Consider the following 20168-nt stretch of genomic DNA (forward strand, 5'->3'; position numbering starts at 1 on the left):
TTAGCACGCCGCCTCAGGTGTCGTGCCCCGCCATGTTTACAGAAGTGGACCTAAAATTAATATATCTTTTTATTTATTCATTTTTTTTATTTACTTTTTTGTTTCCTGTCGCATCTCTCTCTCTCTCTCTCTCTCTCTCTCTCTCTCTCTCTCTCTCTCTCTCTCTCTCTCTCTCTCTCTCTCTCTCTCTCTCTCTCTGCCTCACCAGTAATGGTTTTGAAAGGTTCCGCAACTCAAAACATGAAGATTAGATTTGCCTTGATGCCATTGACCTTTTGGCTGCGAGGAAAAGGGAGGGATTGAGGGAGTGGAGGACATATATATATATATATATATATATATATATATATATATATATATATATATATATATATATATATATATATATATATATATATATATATATATATATATATATATATATATATATATATATATATATATATATATATATATATATATATATATATATATATATATATAGAGAGAGAGAGAGAGAGAGAGAGAGAGAGAGAGAGAGAGAGAGAGAGAGAGAGAGAGAGAGTGTGTATGTGTGTGTGAAGGAAGACAATGACAGAACAAACACATAGAAATAAATCATTACAAACAAAAATAGACGCAACGTAATCCGGACAGAGAGGGGTTAGGGACAATGGAGCTGCCCTCAGAAGCCAATCTATTGAAGGGGCGGTGATGATAAAGGTAGTGGTGGTGAGGGTGCATCGGGGATTCACGGACGAGTGGAGGCTGAGTCACGAATTGGAGTGTCGGAGAGATGCAAGACAACCAGCCAGGCGAGGGGGGACAAAGGCGCCGTGAAGTTGTGGTGTTTGCAGCTCACAGGCTCTCCACTGAAATAGGAAATGGCGACTTTATTTGACGGGAGGAAAAAAGTTATAGTATGGCTTTTATAATGCTATTTTTTGAAAGGGTGGATGTGATGATGGAAAGGAAGAATGGCGGACAAACGTTCCTTGATCTTTATTTGTTACTTTCCGTAGTCTAACTTGTTACTTTTCATATTCCTTTCACTGCAATTTCTACGCTTTATTTAAGTCAAAGCTGGCTCGTCATCAGCTCGACACTCTTAATGTAACAAATATGCACACATAAAAAAAAATACAGTAAGGCTGTACTCAGGTAGAATATAACAACCGTGCTGATAATCCCTTTTCTTTGCAGGTAAGTGTGCCGTCACCTGTGTTCACGGAGGTCAAGGTAAGAAGCCACTGACCCACCACTCCTGCCCGCCACTCCGTCTGCTCGCCTTCACTTGGGTTCGGTGGAGGTGTTTCATCGCCTTCGTTAAGACCTTGATTCGAGCGGAAAAGCTTTGGTCTTCCGCGAGTCCATAGTAATTGCGACCCGTCTGAATTAACTAGCAGTACTTGGTTTAATTTCGAGCAATACGGCAAGGTCTGAGGTCTGTAAGGATACCTAGCGGGCAGCTCAGCAGCCTATTCACGGCCAGGCAGGCAGACAGAACAACACTCATTGCCTCCTCCGGTCAGGGTCCAGAAAAGTTTGTAACGAGGGATCACTGGAGGCTGACAGGCGTTAGCAGAGTTGTCATCTGTGGTGCGTAGGGACTGGCGGAGTTCCGGTACAAACCAATGGGAAATTAAGCACGTTAGTTATCAGTCAACAGAGTCTGAGGTGAGGAGAGGAGGGAAGGTGTGCACGTTGTGGTTGACGGAGAGAGAGAGAGAGAGAGAGAATGGTGGGGGAAGGAGAGAATTGCCAATATGACGTGTGGGGAAGTCTGAGAGTGTTGGATGAAAAAATAAACTACAAACTACTGTGATGATGGTAATTTACTCCGAACGAGACCAAGACGACTTTACTTAAGGAAAATTGCGGCCTATTAATGTGGAAAACTGCCAACAAACATTTGCTGAGATGAGGTGGGCGGGAGAGCCATTACCACGTGTGTGTGTGTGTGTGTGTGTGTTTGGGTTGCCATCTCGTGTCGTTGGTGCTTCGGACAATGAATCCCGTGTTTCACTTAGGCCTTGACTGCTTAAGGAGTCGGCGCAGTGTTCCCAAGTATCGTGTTAACTCCCACTACCGACAGACAGACAGACCGACAGACAGACAGTGTTGCATGTCTCACCGAGCGTCACACAAAGAGCTACGTACATGCTGCTCATTACCCTCAACTCTTATGACCATGATTTAATTAAAACAGTGAAGGTATAACATGAATCTTTAATTAAATTACTTGCTGTAAACAAGCAATCCTCCCTTGCAAGCGGTCCGCTGTAAAAACACTTAATGAGACGTGCGGCTCTTTGATGTGCTCGTAAAAACTAAACCATTGCAGTTTCATATACAAACGAACACGGCGTGTGGCGTGGACCTCCTGCAGTCACAGGCACGGCTATAAACTAGTATATAAGCGAAACGTGTCGCGCCAGACGCGCTAATACATACACGGATCACACAACACAGCCAGCCAGCCACGCGGCAGTGTTGAACAAGCTCAAGGCAAAGCTATTCGCTTCATCATTCTCTCTCTCTCTCTCTCTCTCTCTCTCTCTCTCTCTCTCTCTCTCTCTCTCTCTCTCTCTCTCTCTCTCTCTCTCTCTCTCTCTGTTAAAGGTTAGAATAATGTGAAATGTAATGAAAACCTTGCATTTAACGACGAGAGCATTTCACTGTGTGGCGACAGTTGCTCGATGAAAGTAATGAAGGAACATGAACCACAAATTAGGCAAAGTGTTAACATATTGGTGGAGACTGCTTGAGTTAGATATGAAGTAATGGAAACACGTCCGCTCGGGAGAAGCAGTTAATGCAAACTCACCCCATGAATCTGAAAGCAAGGGGCTGCTGCTGATGAGAAGCATTGCTTTTCATAAACACGTAGTATCATGGGAAGGATTTGCAGCATTTTCCAGGAAGCGTGTGCTCGGTGTACTGACAGGTCGTGCTGGTGAATTAGTGAATGCCACTCTTGAATAACTTGTGCAACATGACGACATGAGAACGTAGAAGTGCTCTCTCTCTCTCTCTCTCTCTCTCTCTCTCTCTCTCTCTCTCTCTCTCTCTCTCTCTCTCTCTCTCTCTCTCTCTCTCTCTCTCTCTCTCTCTCACTGCCGTGGCGTCTTAGGTGTTCTATTTTTTTCGTGGCGGGAAGAAGGATGTGAACACGCTCATTACTGAGAAACGTTTTGCATCCTGCCATGTCAAATTGTTATGAAACACACACACACACACACACACACACACACACACACACACACACACACACACACACACACACACACACACACACACACACACACACAGAACAACAACAATAACAACAACAACATAATTGAAGGGGGTCATATTGGGGTAATAATATTGGTGTGGCGGAGAATTTCACGGCAACAGCAGGAGCAGTCCCCGAGCGTCTAGGCATGAATAGTACATCAGCCTATTACACACCAGACTCCCTCCCTCCCTCCCTCCCTCCCTCCGTTCGTCCGTCCGTCTGGTCTGTCCGTCCTTGCCTCTCTCCTTGCCTCGCTAGTTGTGTTGCCTCGTGATGAGCTCCTGAACATTCCAGGCTGCGTAACAAGTGTTTTAGTAAAGTGATACTGGCTACAGCTTATCTGGCCACGCAGGAGAGAGAGAGAGAGAGAGAGAGAGAGAGAGAGAGAGAGAGAGAGAGAGAGAGAGAGAGAGAGAGAGAGAGAGAGAGAGAGAGAGAGAGAGAGAGAGAGAGAGAGAGAGAGAGAGAGAGAGAGAGAGAGAGAGAGAGAGAGAGAATATGTATTTTTTCCAAGCAGACGTGTTTTAGACAGAATTGTGTAACACCTTCCACTAATTAATGCGAATTACCACGCGGGGAATCACTGTCATGCTTCACTCACAGTGCTATTCCATTTTTCCACATTTGCTTCCTTTTTTTTCAGATTTCGTTATTTTTCATCCTTGTACCTTTTTATTCATTTTTTTTCTATTTTTGTTTTAACTAATATTTCATTATCCGTATTCCTTTCTTTCTTTTCACAATTTTCCAAGCAAACTCATCATGCCTACACTCCTTTCTTTCTCACCACTACCCCGCGCCCCTCATCCCTTCCGCCCTCCTGCAGCAAGCCTCTAGCAACTTTCCCCGCAGCCCACCGATGTCCACTCACGCTGATTTAGGTGCGCGCATTCCAGGCCGCTGAAGGATGGTAATGAGTGAGGGGAGGGGCGTGGGGAGGAGGAGGAGGAGGAGGAGGAGAAGGTGGGGAGGATTTTTTTTGAGTAGTGAGCTTATCTCTTGGTCAGAGTACACCTGGCCGCGAGTTTAAGTTAAGGTCCAATTAGCATTAATCAGGTGAGGGAGATGAAGAGGGATGCCGCCTGCCGTCTTTGCTTTTAACTTTACCCCAACACTAAGAGAGAGAGAGAGAGAGAGAGAGAGAGAGAGAGAGAGAGAGAGAGAGAGAGAGAGAGAGAGAGAGATGGAGATTAGGGAGGTGGACAGAATAGAGATGCATCAAATCACCTGACTAACGAGGCATAAATCAAGGTATGCGCTCTCTCTCTCTCTCTCTCTCTCTCTCTCTCTCTCTCTCTCTCTCTCTCTCTCTCTCTCTCTCTCTCTCTCTCTCTCTCTCTCTCTCTCTCTCTCTCTCTCTCTCTCTCTCTCTCTCTCTCTCTCTCTCTCTCTCTCTCTCTCGCTCTCTCTCTCTCTCTCTCTCTCTCTCTCTCTCTCTCTCTCTCTCTCTCTCTCTAATTGAAGGAGAGAGAGAGACGTTTTGCTCCCACTTCCTTTGCTATAAGGTTTATTTTCCAATACTTCGATCATACGGTTTATTTTCCTATAACTTTCAATAAGGTTGTTTTTCGGGTAGCTTTATTTATTTTCCCCTACTTCGATCATACGGTTAATTTTCCTATACTTTCCATAAGGTACATTTTCAAGTAACTATATTAATGTTCCCATACTTCGATCATTCAGTTTATTTTCCCTTAGCTTCCAATAAGGCTCATTCTCGAGTAATTTGGTAATAAATATGCGAATAATAAAATATGCGAAGAAGAAACAAAGGAAAACTGGCCATGCAAAAAACGTGATTCCCTCTCTCTCGCTCTGTCTCTGCCAAGGCAGCAGGTGGTCACGAAAATACGTGCATTGCTCACATGATGGCCGCCGCACACGGCGGTGTTGTTATTTACTTGTCCTGATAGCTTAATCTAACCTAACCTAACCTAACCTATCTTAATCTAATCTAACCTAACCTAACCTAACCTAATCTAACCTAACCTAACCTAACCTAATCTAATCTAACCTAACCTAACCTAACCTAACCTAACCTAACCTAACCTAACCTAACCTAACCTAACCTAACCTACCCTACCCTACCCTACCCTACCCTACCCTAACCTACCCTAACCTAATCTAACCTAACCTAACCTAACCTAAACTAACCTAACCTACCCTAACCTAATCTAACCTAACCTAACCTAACCTAATCTAACCTAACCTAACCTAACCTAACCTACCCTACCCTACCCTACCCTAACCTACCCTAACCTAACCTAACCTAACCTAAACTACCCTAACCTAATCTAACCTAACCTAACCTACCCTAACCTAACCTAACCTAACCTAACCTAACCTAACCTATTCTAACCTAACCTACCCCTTTCCCCCCTCCCCCCTCCCAAGACAGCACTCCCTCCCCCCTCCCGGCTGTCTTCCCTCCCCCCTCCCCCCTCCCACCTATCCTATCCCCCTCCCCCCTCCCCCCTCCCCCCTCCCACCTAACCTATCCCCTCCCCCCTCCCCCCTCCCCCCTCCCCGGGCAGCCGACTGCCCTGTGGGGCCGGCTGCCCCCCCTCAGTCAGGGAAGTACTCCAGCAGGGCGGAGTACACCACCAGGGTGAGGGACAGGGTCTGTGCAATGGCGAGCAGGTTGTCCCACAGGCCGTGGGACAACCTGCTTCCAGCCCTGCCCCTCCCCTGGCGAGCCTTCCCTGGCTGGGGGAGTTGGCGCTGTGGTGGGGGGGAAGGGGCCACCACTCCCTTCCCCACTCCTCGGAGGACGAGCCCCGCTCCCTCGTCCTCCGCGGGGGTCGTGGCGCTCCTGGCCTCCTTTTGCCCCTCCTCCGGGCTGGGGGCCGAGACCCACAGGCCCAGGCTATCCTTTCCCGGGCTGGCCGCCACCACCTGGCCAGCCTCAGGGGCGGGTCCGGCCTCCTTCCCCGGGCTGGCCGCCACCACCTGGCCAGCCTCAGGGGAGGGGCCGACCTCGTGTCCCAGGCTGGCCGCCACCACCTGGCCAGCCTCTGGGGCGGGGCAGGCCTCGTGCCCTGGGCTGGCCGCCACCACCTGGCCAGCCTCAGGGGCGTGGCCGGCCTCGTGCCCCGGGCTGGCCACCACCACCTGGCCAGCCTCTGGGGCGGGGCCGGCCTCCTGCCCCGCCTCTGGGACGCGGACAGCCTGGTCCTCTTGGGGGGGCTTGGGGCGGCTGCCCACTCTCTTGCTGTTGCAAAAGAGCACGGGGCAGCCCTGCCCCTGCCCCCCGTGGACACCCAGACCTCCGGCCAGGCTGAAGTACAAAACGGCGTGACGCCCCGCCGTAGTGTACTTCAGTCCGGCCAGGAGGTCCCTCAGGGGCAGGTCCTGACAGAAGACTGTTGCGCCTCCTGCCAGGCAGTGCACCCTGATGGGTGTCTCCTGGTCCAAGGCGGCCAGCTTGTCCATATTCAGGCTGGCCGCCTGATCCGACACGAGGGGCTTCGCCCCCCCCTCGGCCCCTTGCCGGAAGGTAAAGGAGGCCAGAGAGCGCCTCCCCCTCCCACAGCAGCCCCCCGAGCGGGGGCGGGACAGCCTCACGGCGTCCACGCCACACTCGCCCAGGAGGCTCAGCCGTGCCTCCACTGACAGTCGACTGCTTTTTCCTCCCATCCTAGTTCTCATGAAATTAAAAATGTACCTTGGTTCAGTTTTGGCTGAGTGGCGAAAAGTAGGATGATGGTGAACAGACCGCCTGAGAGAGAGAGAGAGAGAGAGAGAGAGAGAGAGAGAGAGAGAGAGAGAGAGAGAGAGAGAGAGAGAGAGAGAGAGAGAGAGGTTGATTGATATTGATTGATTGATATATTTTGTTTGCCTTTTGTAACATTAATGCATTTCTGCATTTCATACACAGTTCAATACGTAAGGCCAGGTCCATCAAGCCGAAGCTTTTATACAGACCTGAATAAAGAATGACACAAGTAGCGCAAATGTTTACACCCTGACTTGTTCCTATTTGAGCCGCCATTTTGCACATGATAGAGGTAATAATAGACTACTTGTTTTGTTGTTTGCAGCACATGACACAATAATGAGTGATGGAGTGTATAGTATGCTATACTGTGCCACATATATGTTCACATACGTGAACTTGGCGAACACAAACACAGGTAGACACACTTACATAGATACCCACAAACATACATACCACAACATATAACTGCATACATACACACATTCATATGTACATGCACAGACACACACACTCACACATATGCAACCTGTATGCGAACATACGTACAGCATGATGCATACATGCGGCCACACAATACACGCACACACACACACACACACACACACACACACACACACACACACACACACACACACACACACACACACACACACACACACACACACACACACACACACACACACACACACACACATGGCCACATACAAACCTGTGCACATACATACACATACTCACATACATACATAACAAATGTATGCATGGTTACATACATACTTTGCCGTAACATATGTTATATTAGCCAAAGTTTTCTATTAATGATATCATTGTTGGTGATGTACATACACACGTCCACAAGATGTGCACACCTGACATGTGTGTCTGTGTATCAACACATAACAGCACATGATTCACAGACATTGCTATGGTTAACATTCATAGTTTAGAAGTAAGAAACATTTCACTTTGCTTTTAAACAAATTGATAGAGGTTAGTGATTTAATATCGTGCGGGAGGCTGTTCCACTCCCTGACGCCGCGCACACTCACACTTCTCTGTTCGTGGACAGTCCTACAGAGAGGAAGTTTGAGGTCATCTGGCCTTCTATTGTTATTAATATTATTGGATAGTAATTTATAAGATGTATTATTGGGATATATGTAAATTGATTTGAAAAGAAATATACAAGTTTGCAAGAATATTATATCGGGGACTTTCAAAAGGTTGTGTTCACAAAATAGAGGATTAGTATGATCGTACCGTTTTTTTCTATGAAACATTACTCTCGTTATTTTTTTGTGCGCAACAAATAACCCATCTAAGAGTGTTTTAAAAGCTCCCCCTGAAATTGCCGAACAGTTTATTACATGTGGATAAACAGTAGACATATATATTAATTTCAGACATTGGACAGTTATATTGTTTGTAATTTTGTACAAGACACCAGTTATTTGTGACAATTTACTACAGAGTTGATGTAGGTGTTGTTTTCATGTTAATCTATCATCTATTATTAAGCAAAGAAATTTTATGCAATTAACTTTACTCAAGAAATTGTGTTTTATCTTTATATTAATATTAACTTCATTTACGGTTGTCAGACAAGACACCATCTAGAAAGTTTTAGACACGTTGCTAGTTATCCAGTCAGATACCTTAATTAATTGATGATTTAAAGTATTAACCATTTTCTCCATATTTTGTCCCTGGACGTGTACATAATTTTGCATGTCATTTGTCCAAATGTGACCTATTAAAGTGGCAGACCTGTCAGTCACTCTAGTTGGTTTTATAATTATTTGAGAGAAGCTGTAACATTGAAACATGTTAATGTATGTTGTGGCATTTTCATTGATATGTAACAAATTGACATTAGAATCCCCCATTACATAACATTTCATCTTTAAATTCGATAATACTTGTAAAATTTCTTCCATAGACCCAAGAAAATCAGTGAATGTTGAGTTGGGAGTCTATATACCATACCAATTATAAATTTAATTGTTTTTAAGACTTTTATGAATAATGCCTCAATATGTGGTGATTGCAAACAAGCATCATCAATAATCAAAGCCAGAAGATCACCAGTAGAGCGGCCTTGACGGAACCCATACTGGCGATCAGATAGAAGGTTGTGAAGTGATAGATGTTTAAGAATCTTCCTGTTGAGGATAGATTCAAAAACTTTAGATAAGCAGGAAATTAAAGCAATAGGACGGTAGTTTGAGGGATTAGAGCGGTCACCCTTTTTAGGAACAGGTTGAATGTGGGCAAACTTCCAGCAAGAAGGAAAGGTAGATGTTGACAGACAGAGCTGAAAGAGTTTGACTAGGCAAGGTGCAAGCACGGAGGCACAGTTTCGGAGAACAATAGGAGGGACCCCATCAGGTCCATAAGCCTACTGGCTCTTCTCTATCCTCTATCCTCCTACTTTCTCTATCCTCATTTTCGATCCAAAGCTGGATGCTGCGTTTATGTGCGCAATGACTTAACCTGCTCTCGTGCCCACACTCTTGAATCTTCCGAGTTTTCCACCATCTGGCTACGACTACAGAGTCACTCTCATACTAAATTTATCTGTGCTGTATACCTCTCACCTAACTCCTCTGATTATAAGAAATTCTTTGACTACTTAACTTCCAAAGTGGAGCACATTCTGACCCTCTTCCCTTTTGCAGAGATCTCCATTTTAATGAGTGTTATGTACAAGGAAAGGAATGAATACCTAGAGATGCCAGTAGAGGAAGGAAAAGAGATAGCGGAAAAAAAAATGCGACATATGTAAATGAGAGTGCTTAAGAATATTCAGTTTGTGTAAATTGAATTGAAAGGAGATGAGATGATGATGAGCACGTAAGTTCTGTGTGTTTGTGTTTTGTTGTCTTCCTTCTGATTAGCTGTTAAGTAGGTCGGTGTGTGTGTGTGTGTGTGTGTGTGTGTGTGTGTGTGTGTGTGTGTGTGTGTGTGTGTGTGTGTTATGTAAGAGGGGACTCTGGAATAGGAAAAAAGCGTTATCCAAAATTTAAGAATAAGTATCTTGAAACCTCCCTTTTGAAACAGTTCATGTCAAGGGAATAGGAAATGCAGAAGTATGGAGGGAATTTCAGTGTGTGTGTGTGTGTGTGTGTGTGTGTGTGTGTGTGTGTGTGTGTGTGTGTGTGTGTGTGTGTGTGTGTGTGTGTGTGTGTGTGTGTGTGTGTACGTGCGCGTGTGTGTCATTAGTCATGTACTACTTCGAACCCAAATAAGTGACAAGAATAAGTTATTGTCGTAGATCTGGGTAGACTGTTTAATCATCCACTGTAGTCATATTTTTATTCTGACTAACAGTTGGCGAATGCATAAAGTACGATAATTGTCAGCAGAAGTGAGTGAGTTAGAGACTACTATTGTGATTAGTAAGGAATGAACAATAAACACATATATCTAGTGAAGGGAAGGCCTGAACGCAGCCAGTCTCTGCACCGAATTAGGTAATGTTGGAGGCTGTCAGTGTGCGAGGCTGGCGAGGACCAAGGACGCGGCGCAGGGGGGTGCCATCTATCATGTGCGTCTTGAATGGGAGCGGGAAAATACGTGCTGAGGTGGGATGGAAGCTGAGAGGGGAAGATGGAGGTGGTGGTGGTGGTAGTAGAGAACGGAAGTATAAAAGAAAATAACTTGCCATTCAAAGTAATTAAAGGAAAATATTATGTATTGTTACGTTGAAGTATATCGAGTATAACACACACACACACACACAAACACACACACACACACACACACACACATGCTAACACACACACACATGCTAAATGCACAGCGAGAAATTCTCTCTCTCTCTCTCTCTCTCTCTCTCTCTCTCTCTCTCTCTCTCTCTCTCTCTCTCTCTCTCTCTCTCTCTCTCTCTCTCTCTCTCTCTCTCTCTCTCTCTCTCTCTCTCTCTCTCTCTCTCTCCTGTCCGCCACAAAGCACACAAACAGTGACAAGGAAGTCACAACAGTCAGTCACGACCGCTGTATTATTTCAACATAAAGTTTCCTAGCTTGTGATTTCATTTCCTTGTGTGGCCCCACTTCTTGCCAAGACCCCTGCGGTAGAAAGCCTGACGCGGCAACACACACTCACAACCTCAACACACTGACCTCCCAGTAGGTGATCCGTGAGTCATGCCTGGACCGCAGCGTGTTGGAGGCTATCCGTGTTGGTGTCACTCTCTTTGAAGCTCGTTAACCCACACATTAACCCACACGTTATCATTACTTCAACCTCTTCCATCTTCTTCCCGTCTTCTCCTTCTCTTTCCTTTCTTCTCTTCAGGTTTTTGTCTTATTTTTTTCATCTTCTCTTCATCTTTTTTTTCACGTTCATTTGTTTTCTTTTACATTATTCCATATTTTTATTTATCATTCGCTAATAAACTTTTTCTTTCTTTTATTTTTTCTGCCCACTTTTTTTTTCTCTCTCTTCTCGCGATGTTCCACCCAATTATTCTATCGTTTTCCTCTCTCTCTTGTCTTGCCTCCTCCAGCCTCCTCCTCTCTGTGGTACTCTTCTTCATCCCTCTTGAGCCTCGCAATTCCTCTTCCCACTAAATACCTTCCCCTAAGACCCATAAACTCTGTGATTTCCCTTGAACTTTCCTTAACTCCTCGTAAACTTTTCCCCAAAGCTCATTACACTTTGGTATATTTCCCCTACACTCTCCCCCAAATACCCCCTGACTGAGCCTACGCCCAAAATCCCCATAGATATCTTTATTCTACACTGGATCCCCGCCACTAACTTTCCGCAGACTTCCTAACACCTTCTGCTCGTTTCCTCTCTCTCTCTCTCTTAGTGAGTCCCTATAACTTTTATTTGTTTCAGACTGGCTCCAAAGTTTTCCCAAAATTTCCATAGAGGTTTTCCGGGGTTCTTGTGCTCCTTTCCTTCGTGTGGGGGGCGTCCTTCACGTCCCCGGCACATCAAGGGCCTTTCATGATCCCACGCAGGACTCGCCATCCTTTTTCTTTGTTCACACTTGACAATTAACGGAATTGATGAGTTTCCTTCCTTTATTCGAAGTTAGATCACAGTCTTTTTTTTTCTTCTTTCTGATAGATTATGCATTTTCTCTCATATTCGTACATAAGTCATGCAATATTTCAGCTCTTTTTTTCTTTTTATCATATTTTCTTCACGCCTTTTTCTCTCCTTTAATGGAAAATTTGTCTTGCAGTTTTCATTCTTCCCTAGCAATGGAATAAGTAGTTTTTGTTTATCATTTTTATTTGTAAATGAGCGATGCATGCTTGTAGCTCTGTAGACCACACTCTACAGAACTACAAGGAGGAAGAGAGAAGCAAGGAAAGGAGGAATAGAGGCGTGAGTGGCTTGGTGGATGAATGGAAACATGGAAGGAGAGAACGGGGAGGAGGGAAAAAGAGAAGAAGCAGGAGAGTAGATGTGATGGATTAACTCTGAGTGAATGAAGGTCTGCAACGTGATGGAGGGAGGCAAGCGGGAGGGACGTGGGAGGGGAAGGGAAGGAGGGAGGGAGGAAGGAAGAAGGGGCGGGAGATGAAGAATGAGAGATGGAAGGAAGGGAGAGGGATGAGAGAAAAGCATTCGTCTTATTTTGATTAATTTTATCTTCATTGGGTGTTGTTAAAGTTTTCAAGAACGTTTTCATGATTCCAGTGGTAAAAAAAAAAAAAAAGGTTTTTGCTTCATTAATTGAGGAAAAACTGAAAAAAAAAAACTAATATTAATGATGACTAAAAAAATATTCCTTATGAGAGAGCAACGCGTTTCAGAATACCAGACTTCTTTTTATTTTTTTTATTTATTTATTTTTTTACTTTCATATATTTCTTTATTTTTATTTATTTATTTATTTATTTTTTATTTTTTATTTTTTTTTGGCTTTACTTATGCTTTTTGACACTTAAATTTTTTTGTCTGGTTTCTGTGTCCGATGTTGACGATGATTTATTCCCTGTATAGCGCAGTGTGTTCTTAACAGTAAGCAGTGACTTACAATATAAGGCACGCATATGTTATTCACAATATCACAACGGAAAAAGATGCGACCTTTCTCTCCCTTTCGTTTTCACTGTTACTCTTGGCAATCGAGTTTATTGTTGCTTCTTTTCATGCCATTGTACGCTGGATATTACCTTGTCTTGTGTTGCTTTATCTCTTGACCTATCATAGTTCCTACTACTCTCACCCCTTCCCGCCACCACCACTACTTCCTCCTCCTCCTCCTCCTCCTCCTCCTCCTCCTCCTCCTCCCTCCTCCTCCTCCTCCTTCCTCCTCCTTCACTTCCTCCTCCACCGTGCTGTACGCCGTCCTTTTCTCCCTCTCACTGTTTTTTTTTTTTTTTGTCAGTATCTCTTAGTTCAGTAAATATCTATGGTATTTCTTGTTTGCATGTGTGTTTCTAGGTATCTATGTATTTTCCTTTTCTTCATCTTTCTTCATCCTCTTGTCAAGGTTTTTTTTTTTTTTCTGTGTATTGCTATATTTTTTTTCTCTTTTTTATTATCCGCTCTCTTTTGTTACGTCATTGTGATTTATGTATATGTTTTATGTATTATCATGTATTCCCTCCCTTCTTCTGTCATGGTATCAGTTCTTCTCATGTATCTCTAATGCATTCCTGTATAATCATCTTTTTTTTTTTCATCCCCATTTTTTTTTTTCATCCCCATTTTTTTTTTTTTTTTCATTTTTCCCTATCTTCATATATCATCGTTATTTCAACCTTTTTTTTTCTCTCTCTTCCAACCTCTTTTCTTCTCTTCTTTCAAGATTCCCCTTATTTTTCTTCTACAATTTTCTTTTCTCCTCGTATCATAATCTCCTTATATGTATTATTACGTATTCTTTCACACTGTATTTCACACTCTTTTCCCTCTAATCTTGGCACCTGCTCTGTCCATGTATTCCTACTTATTCCAATTTTCTTCTTAATATCTGCCCCTCATATGTATTGCCACTTATTTATATATTTATTTTTTGTTTATCTTCTAATCTTAGTATCCACTCTTCCTATGTTATACTCTTCCTATGTATTCCTATTATTCATATGTATTTCCCATTCTTTTATCCTTTTTCATAATCCTGGTGTCTGCTCTTCCTGTTTATTCTTATTTATTCCTATATGTTCTTCTTTCGTTGACTTGCTCCTCATCCTCCTCCTTGTAATCCTAATTTCTCCTTTTCTTATGTGTTCCTACTGTTCATGTTTATTCCGCTTTTGTTCCCTTTGCTCCCGTTACATTCAGGACTACAAAACTAATTACGTAGTCTCTCTCTCTCTCTCTCTCTCTCTCTCTCTCTCTCTCTCTCTCTCTCTCTCTCTCTCTCTCTCTCTCTCTCTCTCTCTCTCTCTCTCTCTCTCTCTCTCTCTCTCTCTCTCTCTCTCACAAGCTGCAGGTTCACAGGTACACTTTTTTTCATCACATTTTCAACTTTGCTCAAGTCACCAGCACCCCGGCACACTCTCCCGCCGCAGCAGGGATAGAAAAATCTACAAAAAATCATATGTGCACTGGAGGGTTCAAAGGGTGGGGGATGCCAGGGAGAAGTAGAAGGAAAAAGGTGGTGGTGGCGGTGGTAGCAGCAGCAGCAGCAGCAGCAGTGGTTGTATTAGAAAAGGAGGAGGAGGAGGAGGAGAAGGGGGAGGAAAAGGAGGAGAAAGAAGGAGAAGGAGAAGGAAAAGGAGGAGAAGGAGGAGGAGGAGGAAGAAGAGGAAGAAGAAGAAGAAGAAGAAGAAGAAGAAGAAGAAGAAGAAGAAGAAGAAGAACAGGTTGAGGGTTTGGGAGGGAGCAGATAAGGTTGAGAAATTTAAATATTCGGTAAAAGAAAGAATTTTTATAACAACAAAAGACGATTTTCTAAAAAAAAAAATCGAAGTATTCGTATATTTGATAATTCTATTAAATTATTATTTATATTATTTTTCTTTATCTTTGGAGCAGCTTTGTTATTTGAAATAAATTGATTTTATCTTCTAGTCATTTCTTGCTGGCTTGCTTGTTACACAGTGTGGACTTCACAACATCGCCACGTCATGCAGTGTCTCATGATGCCTTCTGTCAAGGTCAAACGTTGCACTAAATGAAGAAAGTCTGGTGTATCCCTCGTATATATATATATATATATATATATATATATATATATATATATATATATATATATATATATATATATAATATATATATATATATATATATATATATATATATATATATATATATATATACATATATATAAATATATATATATATATATATATATAAAAATATATATATATATATATATATATATATATATATATATATATATATATATATATATATATATATATATATATATATATATATATATAATATAATTTTTTTTTTCTTACATGTGCTCGCTCGCGCGCGCGTGTGTGCGTGTGTGTGTGTGTGTGTGTGTGTGTGTGTGTTAGAGAAAGTACAACATAGTAGCGAGTCTTTTTGTTTTTATAAACATGAAAATTGCCTATAAAATTTTAAGTGAAGATAAACAAAGGAAAAATTTCAAGAGTCTTGATATTAACTGCAGGGTGTATAGTATATACTTTTAAGTATAAAGGAAAGATGAATATTCGAAATTTAAGAAGGAAAGAGAGCGTAGTCAAGGGAAAAGAGGAAGAAGGGAAGGAAATGATGAAGAGAAGAGAAGGAAGGTGAAAAAGGAGATAGGATATTTGTAAAATGACGTAATAGAGCGAGAGAAGATGATTATAAATTTAAAAATGAAAGATTGCAATGTCCAAAGAACAAGGGAAGATGATGAAAAATGAATGGAAAGAAGAAGAGAGTTAAGAAGATGGAATACTTGTGGAATGGAGGAATAGAGAGTGAATGGATGAACATGAAATATAGGAAAGAAAGAGTGTACTGATAAAATAATATTGAAAGCATGGTAAGATGAGAGAGAGAGAGAGAGAGAGAGAGAGAGAGAGAGAGAGAGAGAGAGAGAGAGAGAGAGAGAGAGAGAGAGAGAGAGAGAGAGAGAGAGAGAGAGAGAGAGAGAGAGATGAAGGAATATCTGTTGAATTAATGAATATAAGGAAAAGTGGAAAACTACTGTGAAAAGAGAATGACAAATGAAGATGAAGGAGAAGGAGAAGGAGAAATATTTCCGGAATGAGGGAATTAGACAAAATGCGTGATAAATTATATGAAACAAAGAAATTATAAAGAGATTCTAGAAAATAGTCAAAGCAAAAACAAATATGATCGGATGAAATTAATGAAAACTAGGAAAATTGCATAGCCAGAGAAGAGAAAGACAAATAAAAGAGGTGCAATACAAAGTAAATGAAGAAGAAAGATGATTGCTCATAAAACGATATAATAATAAAAAAAATGTAAATAGAGCATTGAAAATAATGAAAACGGAGAAGTGTAAGAAAAAATAATTGAAGAAATTTAAGAGTAAATCTGAGACAAAAAAAAAAGAGAAAAACAGAAAATGAAAGGAATAAATTTGAAAGATTGAAAAGATATAGATACGAAATGATAAAACTACGAAAAGAAGAACACATAATAGAAAAGTAAAAAAATAAATAAATAAAAAAATAAGGTAAACATTTGAGACAAGTAATGGAAAAAAAAAGGACATGGAAAAGAATGAAAAAAATGAAGGAATATCAGAGGAGGTAGAGATAAGGATGAAAAATGCGAAAAGGGACGTATGGAAATCTAGGGAAGAGGAGACTTGAAATGAAGGCAATAATGGAGAAAGAGGGGAAAAAAAAAGAACGGTAAGCGAACGAAGAGGATGAGGAGAAGGAGGAAGGAGAAAGAGGAGGAGAGAAAATTGAAGGACGGACCGTATGTAAAAGAGGAAGAGAGGGAGAAATGCAAGGAAGAGAAGCTGAAGTTAGTAATACAGAAACGTTGAGATTAGAGATGCAAAAGAGAGGAAGATAAATGGGAACTGAGATAGAAAAGATAAGAAGTAATTTTGATCAGAAGTAAGTGGGGACAGACAAACGAAGAGGAAAAGGAAATAAATCAGGGTTGATAGAGATGAAAACTGAGATGAGAGAGAGAGAGAGAAAGAGAGAGAGAGAGAGAGAGAGAGAGAGAGAGAGAGAGAGAGAGAGAGAGAGAGAGAGAGAGAGAGAGAGAGATGAAACTATCTGAAAAGTATCACACATCATTTATAAAACAATCCTCTCTCTCTCTCTCTCTCTCTCTCTCTCTCTCTCTCTCTCTCTCTCTCTCTCTCTCTCTCTCTCTCTCTGTCTAGCACTGTACCTTCCAGTCTCCCTCCATTCATCTTTTTTGCATCTCTCCATTACACATTCTGTCTCCCTTCCTCATGTCTTTAATCTTTCCCCCTCCTATCCCTTCTCTTCATCTCTCCATGCCTCCCTTCCTCCGCCTCCTTCATCTCCCGCTTCACCTAACCCTCCCATCCTCCCCTCCACTTCTCCCTCCGGTGCTCGATGCAAGACGAGGAGATAAAACTTACTATAGAGGAACTATGAAATTAGAGCTGATTGAAAAAAAAAATTTTTTTCTTTTTTTTAATGACTGTGTGACCTCTAAACCGGCGGAGAGAAGGTGAGGATGAAACCTTGCCCTGAATACTTAATAAAACCGCCCATGCAGAGAGGGAAGGGAGAGGAAACGAGGGAACTGTCATGTGTGTGTGTAGAATTGTTATCATGCAGTGCCAATGAAATGTTCTGAGTGAATTCCTTTTTTTATTTGTTTGTGTTTTTTTTTTTTTGTGTGTGTCTGCATATTTGGTTTTGCGTGTGGAGAGAGAGAGAGAGAGAGAGAGAGAGAGAGAGAGAGAGAGAGAGAGAGAGAGAGAGAGAGAGAGAGAGAGAGAGAGGGGGGGGGAATGTGGATGGGTGGGTGGGTGGGTGGGTGGGTGTGTGTGTATTTGTTGGATGAAAGAATGTTTATAATAATAGAAGCTGTTCTCCATACTTTGAACTTAAAATCCGAGAAAGAATAAATTCAATTCACTTCAGTTCAAATCAATTCACATGGTCGCGCGAGCGCGCGCGCACACACACACACACACACACACACACACACACACACACACACACACACACACACACACACACACACACACACACATCTCAATCCATTGTTCATCTCAGTTCCTCTCCCTCTCTGTCACTCTCTTCCCTCTCACCATCTACACCTTGCATCTCTCGCCATTACTCTCCTCTTGCAGTGTGTCCCCTCGCCCCCCCCTCCCTCTCTCTCTCTCTCTCTCTCTCTCTCTCTCTCTCTCTCTCTCTCTCTCTCTCTCTCTCTCTCTCTCTCTCTCTCTCTCTCTCTCTCTGTATGTGTGTGTGTGTGTGTTCTCTGTGTTTCTCTCTCTCTCTCTCTCTCTCTCTCTCTCTCTGTATGTGTGTGTGTGTGTCTCTCTCTCTCTCTCTCTCTCTCTCTCTCTGTATGTGTGTGTGTGTGTGTGTGTGTGTTCTCTCTCTCTCTCTCTCTCTCTCTCTCTCTCTCTCTCTCTCTCTCTCTCTCTCTCTCTCTCTCTCTCTCTCTCTGTGTGTGTGTGTGTGTGTGTGTGTGTGTGTGTGTGTGTGTGTGTGTGTGTGTCTCCACTGCCACACTCCACTTTGTAACAGGAGCAACCCTCGTAAAGCTTGGTGTTTCCATTGTTTTGGTGCGAGTGTGTGTGTGTGTGTGTGTGTGTGTGTGTGTGTGTGTGTGTGTGTGTGTGTGTTTGGTGTTGGTGTTAATTCTTGTGTCGTAGTTTTTTTTTGTGTGTGTGTGTGTTGTTTCTTCTGTTCTTGATTGCTTTTGTTTGCTGTTTTCTATCTTTTTTTCGTTCGTTTTTTTTTTTTTACCTTTCTTCTTTATTTACTTCTTTCTCTCCTTCCGTAATTCCTTGCTTTCTTTCTTCCTTATATTATTGCATTGTTTATTCGCTCGTTCGTTTGTTTCTTTCCTTCCTTACTTTCTTCTTTCATTCATTCCACTTTCTCCTCATTTTGCAATTTCATCTTTCATTTCTTCTTTCAGTACATCTCATCTTTTTTCCTCCCTGTATTCATCTGCTCATTTATTTCTTCTTCCCATCATTCTTCTTGGTAAGTTTATTTATTTATTTTTTTCGGTGTTTTGTGCCTGAAAGAGAGAAGGAGTAAAAGGAAACGAGAGAGAGAGACAGAGAGAGAGAGAGAGAGAGAGAGAGAGAGAGAGAGAGAGAGAGAGAGAGAGAGAGAGAGAGAGAGAGAGAGAGAGAGAGAGAGAGAGAGAGAGAGAGAGAGAGAGAGAGACTAGCAGAGGCCTAACTTCCCCTGCAAACTTTTCCCTTATGAAGACTTTGTTGTTTTAGTGACAAGCAAAGCTACACCACGTCTTACTTACCCTGCCTCGGATTATGTAACAAATGCCTGCGTCCGCCACTCCCAATGAGAACAAGGTAGCAAACTTCATACGCTTCGCCCAAAACCACCACAAAAAAATGACTCACTGCCGTGTGCTTTCTGCCTTCCCACCCCACCGACAAGTGATATTAATGTGGTGGGGGAACTGCGATGTGTTATCAAGAAGGGACGAGAGTTTGTTCACGTGTGGTGAAGTTTAAGTTATCGAATACATGAATTTGTCAAGTTAGATTTTATAGAATACGTCAGATTTATAGACACTTATGAAATACATAGCAAGTAAGTAAGTGCTTCCCAGATGCAGTGATGTACGACTGGAAGAAACTCAATAATGCTGCTCATAATACATAGCAAGTAAGTAAGTGGTTGCCAGATGCAGTGATGTACGACTGGAAGAAACTCAATAATGCTGCTCATAATCAACTCAATAGGGAAGATTAAAACAAAAAAAAAAAACAAAAAAAAAAAAAAAATATATATATATATATATATATATATATATATATATATATATATATATATATATATATATATATATATATATATATATATATATATATATATATATATATATATATATATATATGAATAAAGGCAAGAGATAAGATACATTCATTATCAAGTTGCGGCAGAAAATTCAATTGTTTATAACAGGGAGGTCCATACAAGTTTGAATCTAGTGAATCAAACTTATGAGAGCATGACATGAGCACTATTGAATATGTACAAACTATGATTTACATTACACGCAATTATGATATAGGGATACATCAAGGGTGCTAATTGGCTATAGTGTTCTTTATGCACAAGGAAAATA

General features: G+C 41.9%; 1 protein-coding gene across 5 annotated transcripts in view; it reads right to left on the reverse strand.

The window, feature by feature from the left end:
* Positions 1-468: 468 nt before the first annotated feature.
* The window catches only part of LOC135098403 (uncharacterized), a 64961-nt gene continuing 45261 nt past the window's right edge, over positions 469-20168 (reverse strand). For all 5 annotated transcript variants that reach the window (XM_064000734.1, XM_064000736.1, XM_064000732.1 and 2 more), the window contains exon 6: positions 469-851. In XM_064000734.1, coding sequence (XP_063856804.1) covers positions 753-851 — 99 coding nt within the window. In that variant the 3' untranslated portion in view covers positions 469-752. The remainder of the gene's footprint in view (positions 852-20168) is intronic.

Source organism: Scylla paramamosain, unplaced genomic scaffold, assembly GCF_035594125.1.
Source record: "Scylla paramamosain isolate STU-SP2022 unplaced genomic scaffold, ASM3559412v1 Contig60, whole genome shotgun sequence".
NCBI classification, from domain to species: Eukaryota; Metazoa; Arthropoda; class Malacostraca; order Decapoda; family Portunidae; genus Scylla; species Scylla paramamosain.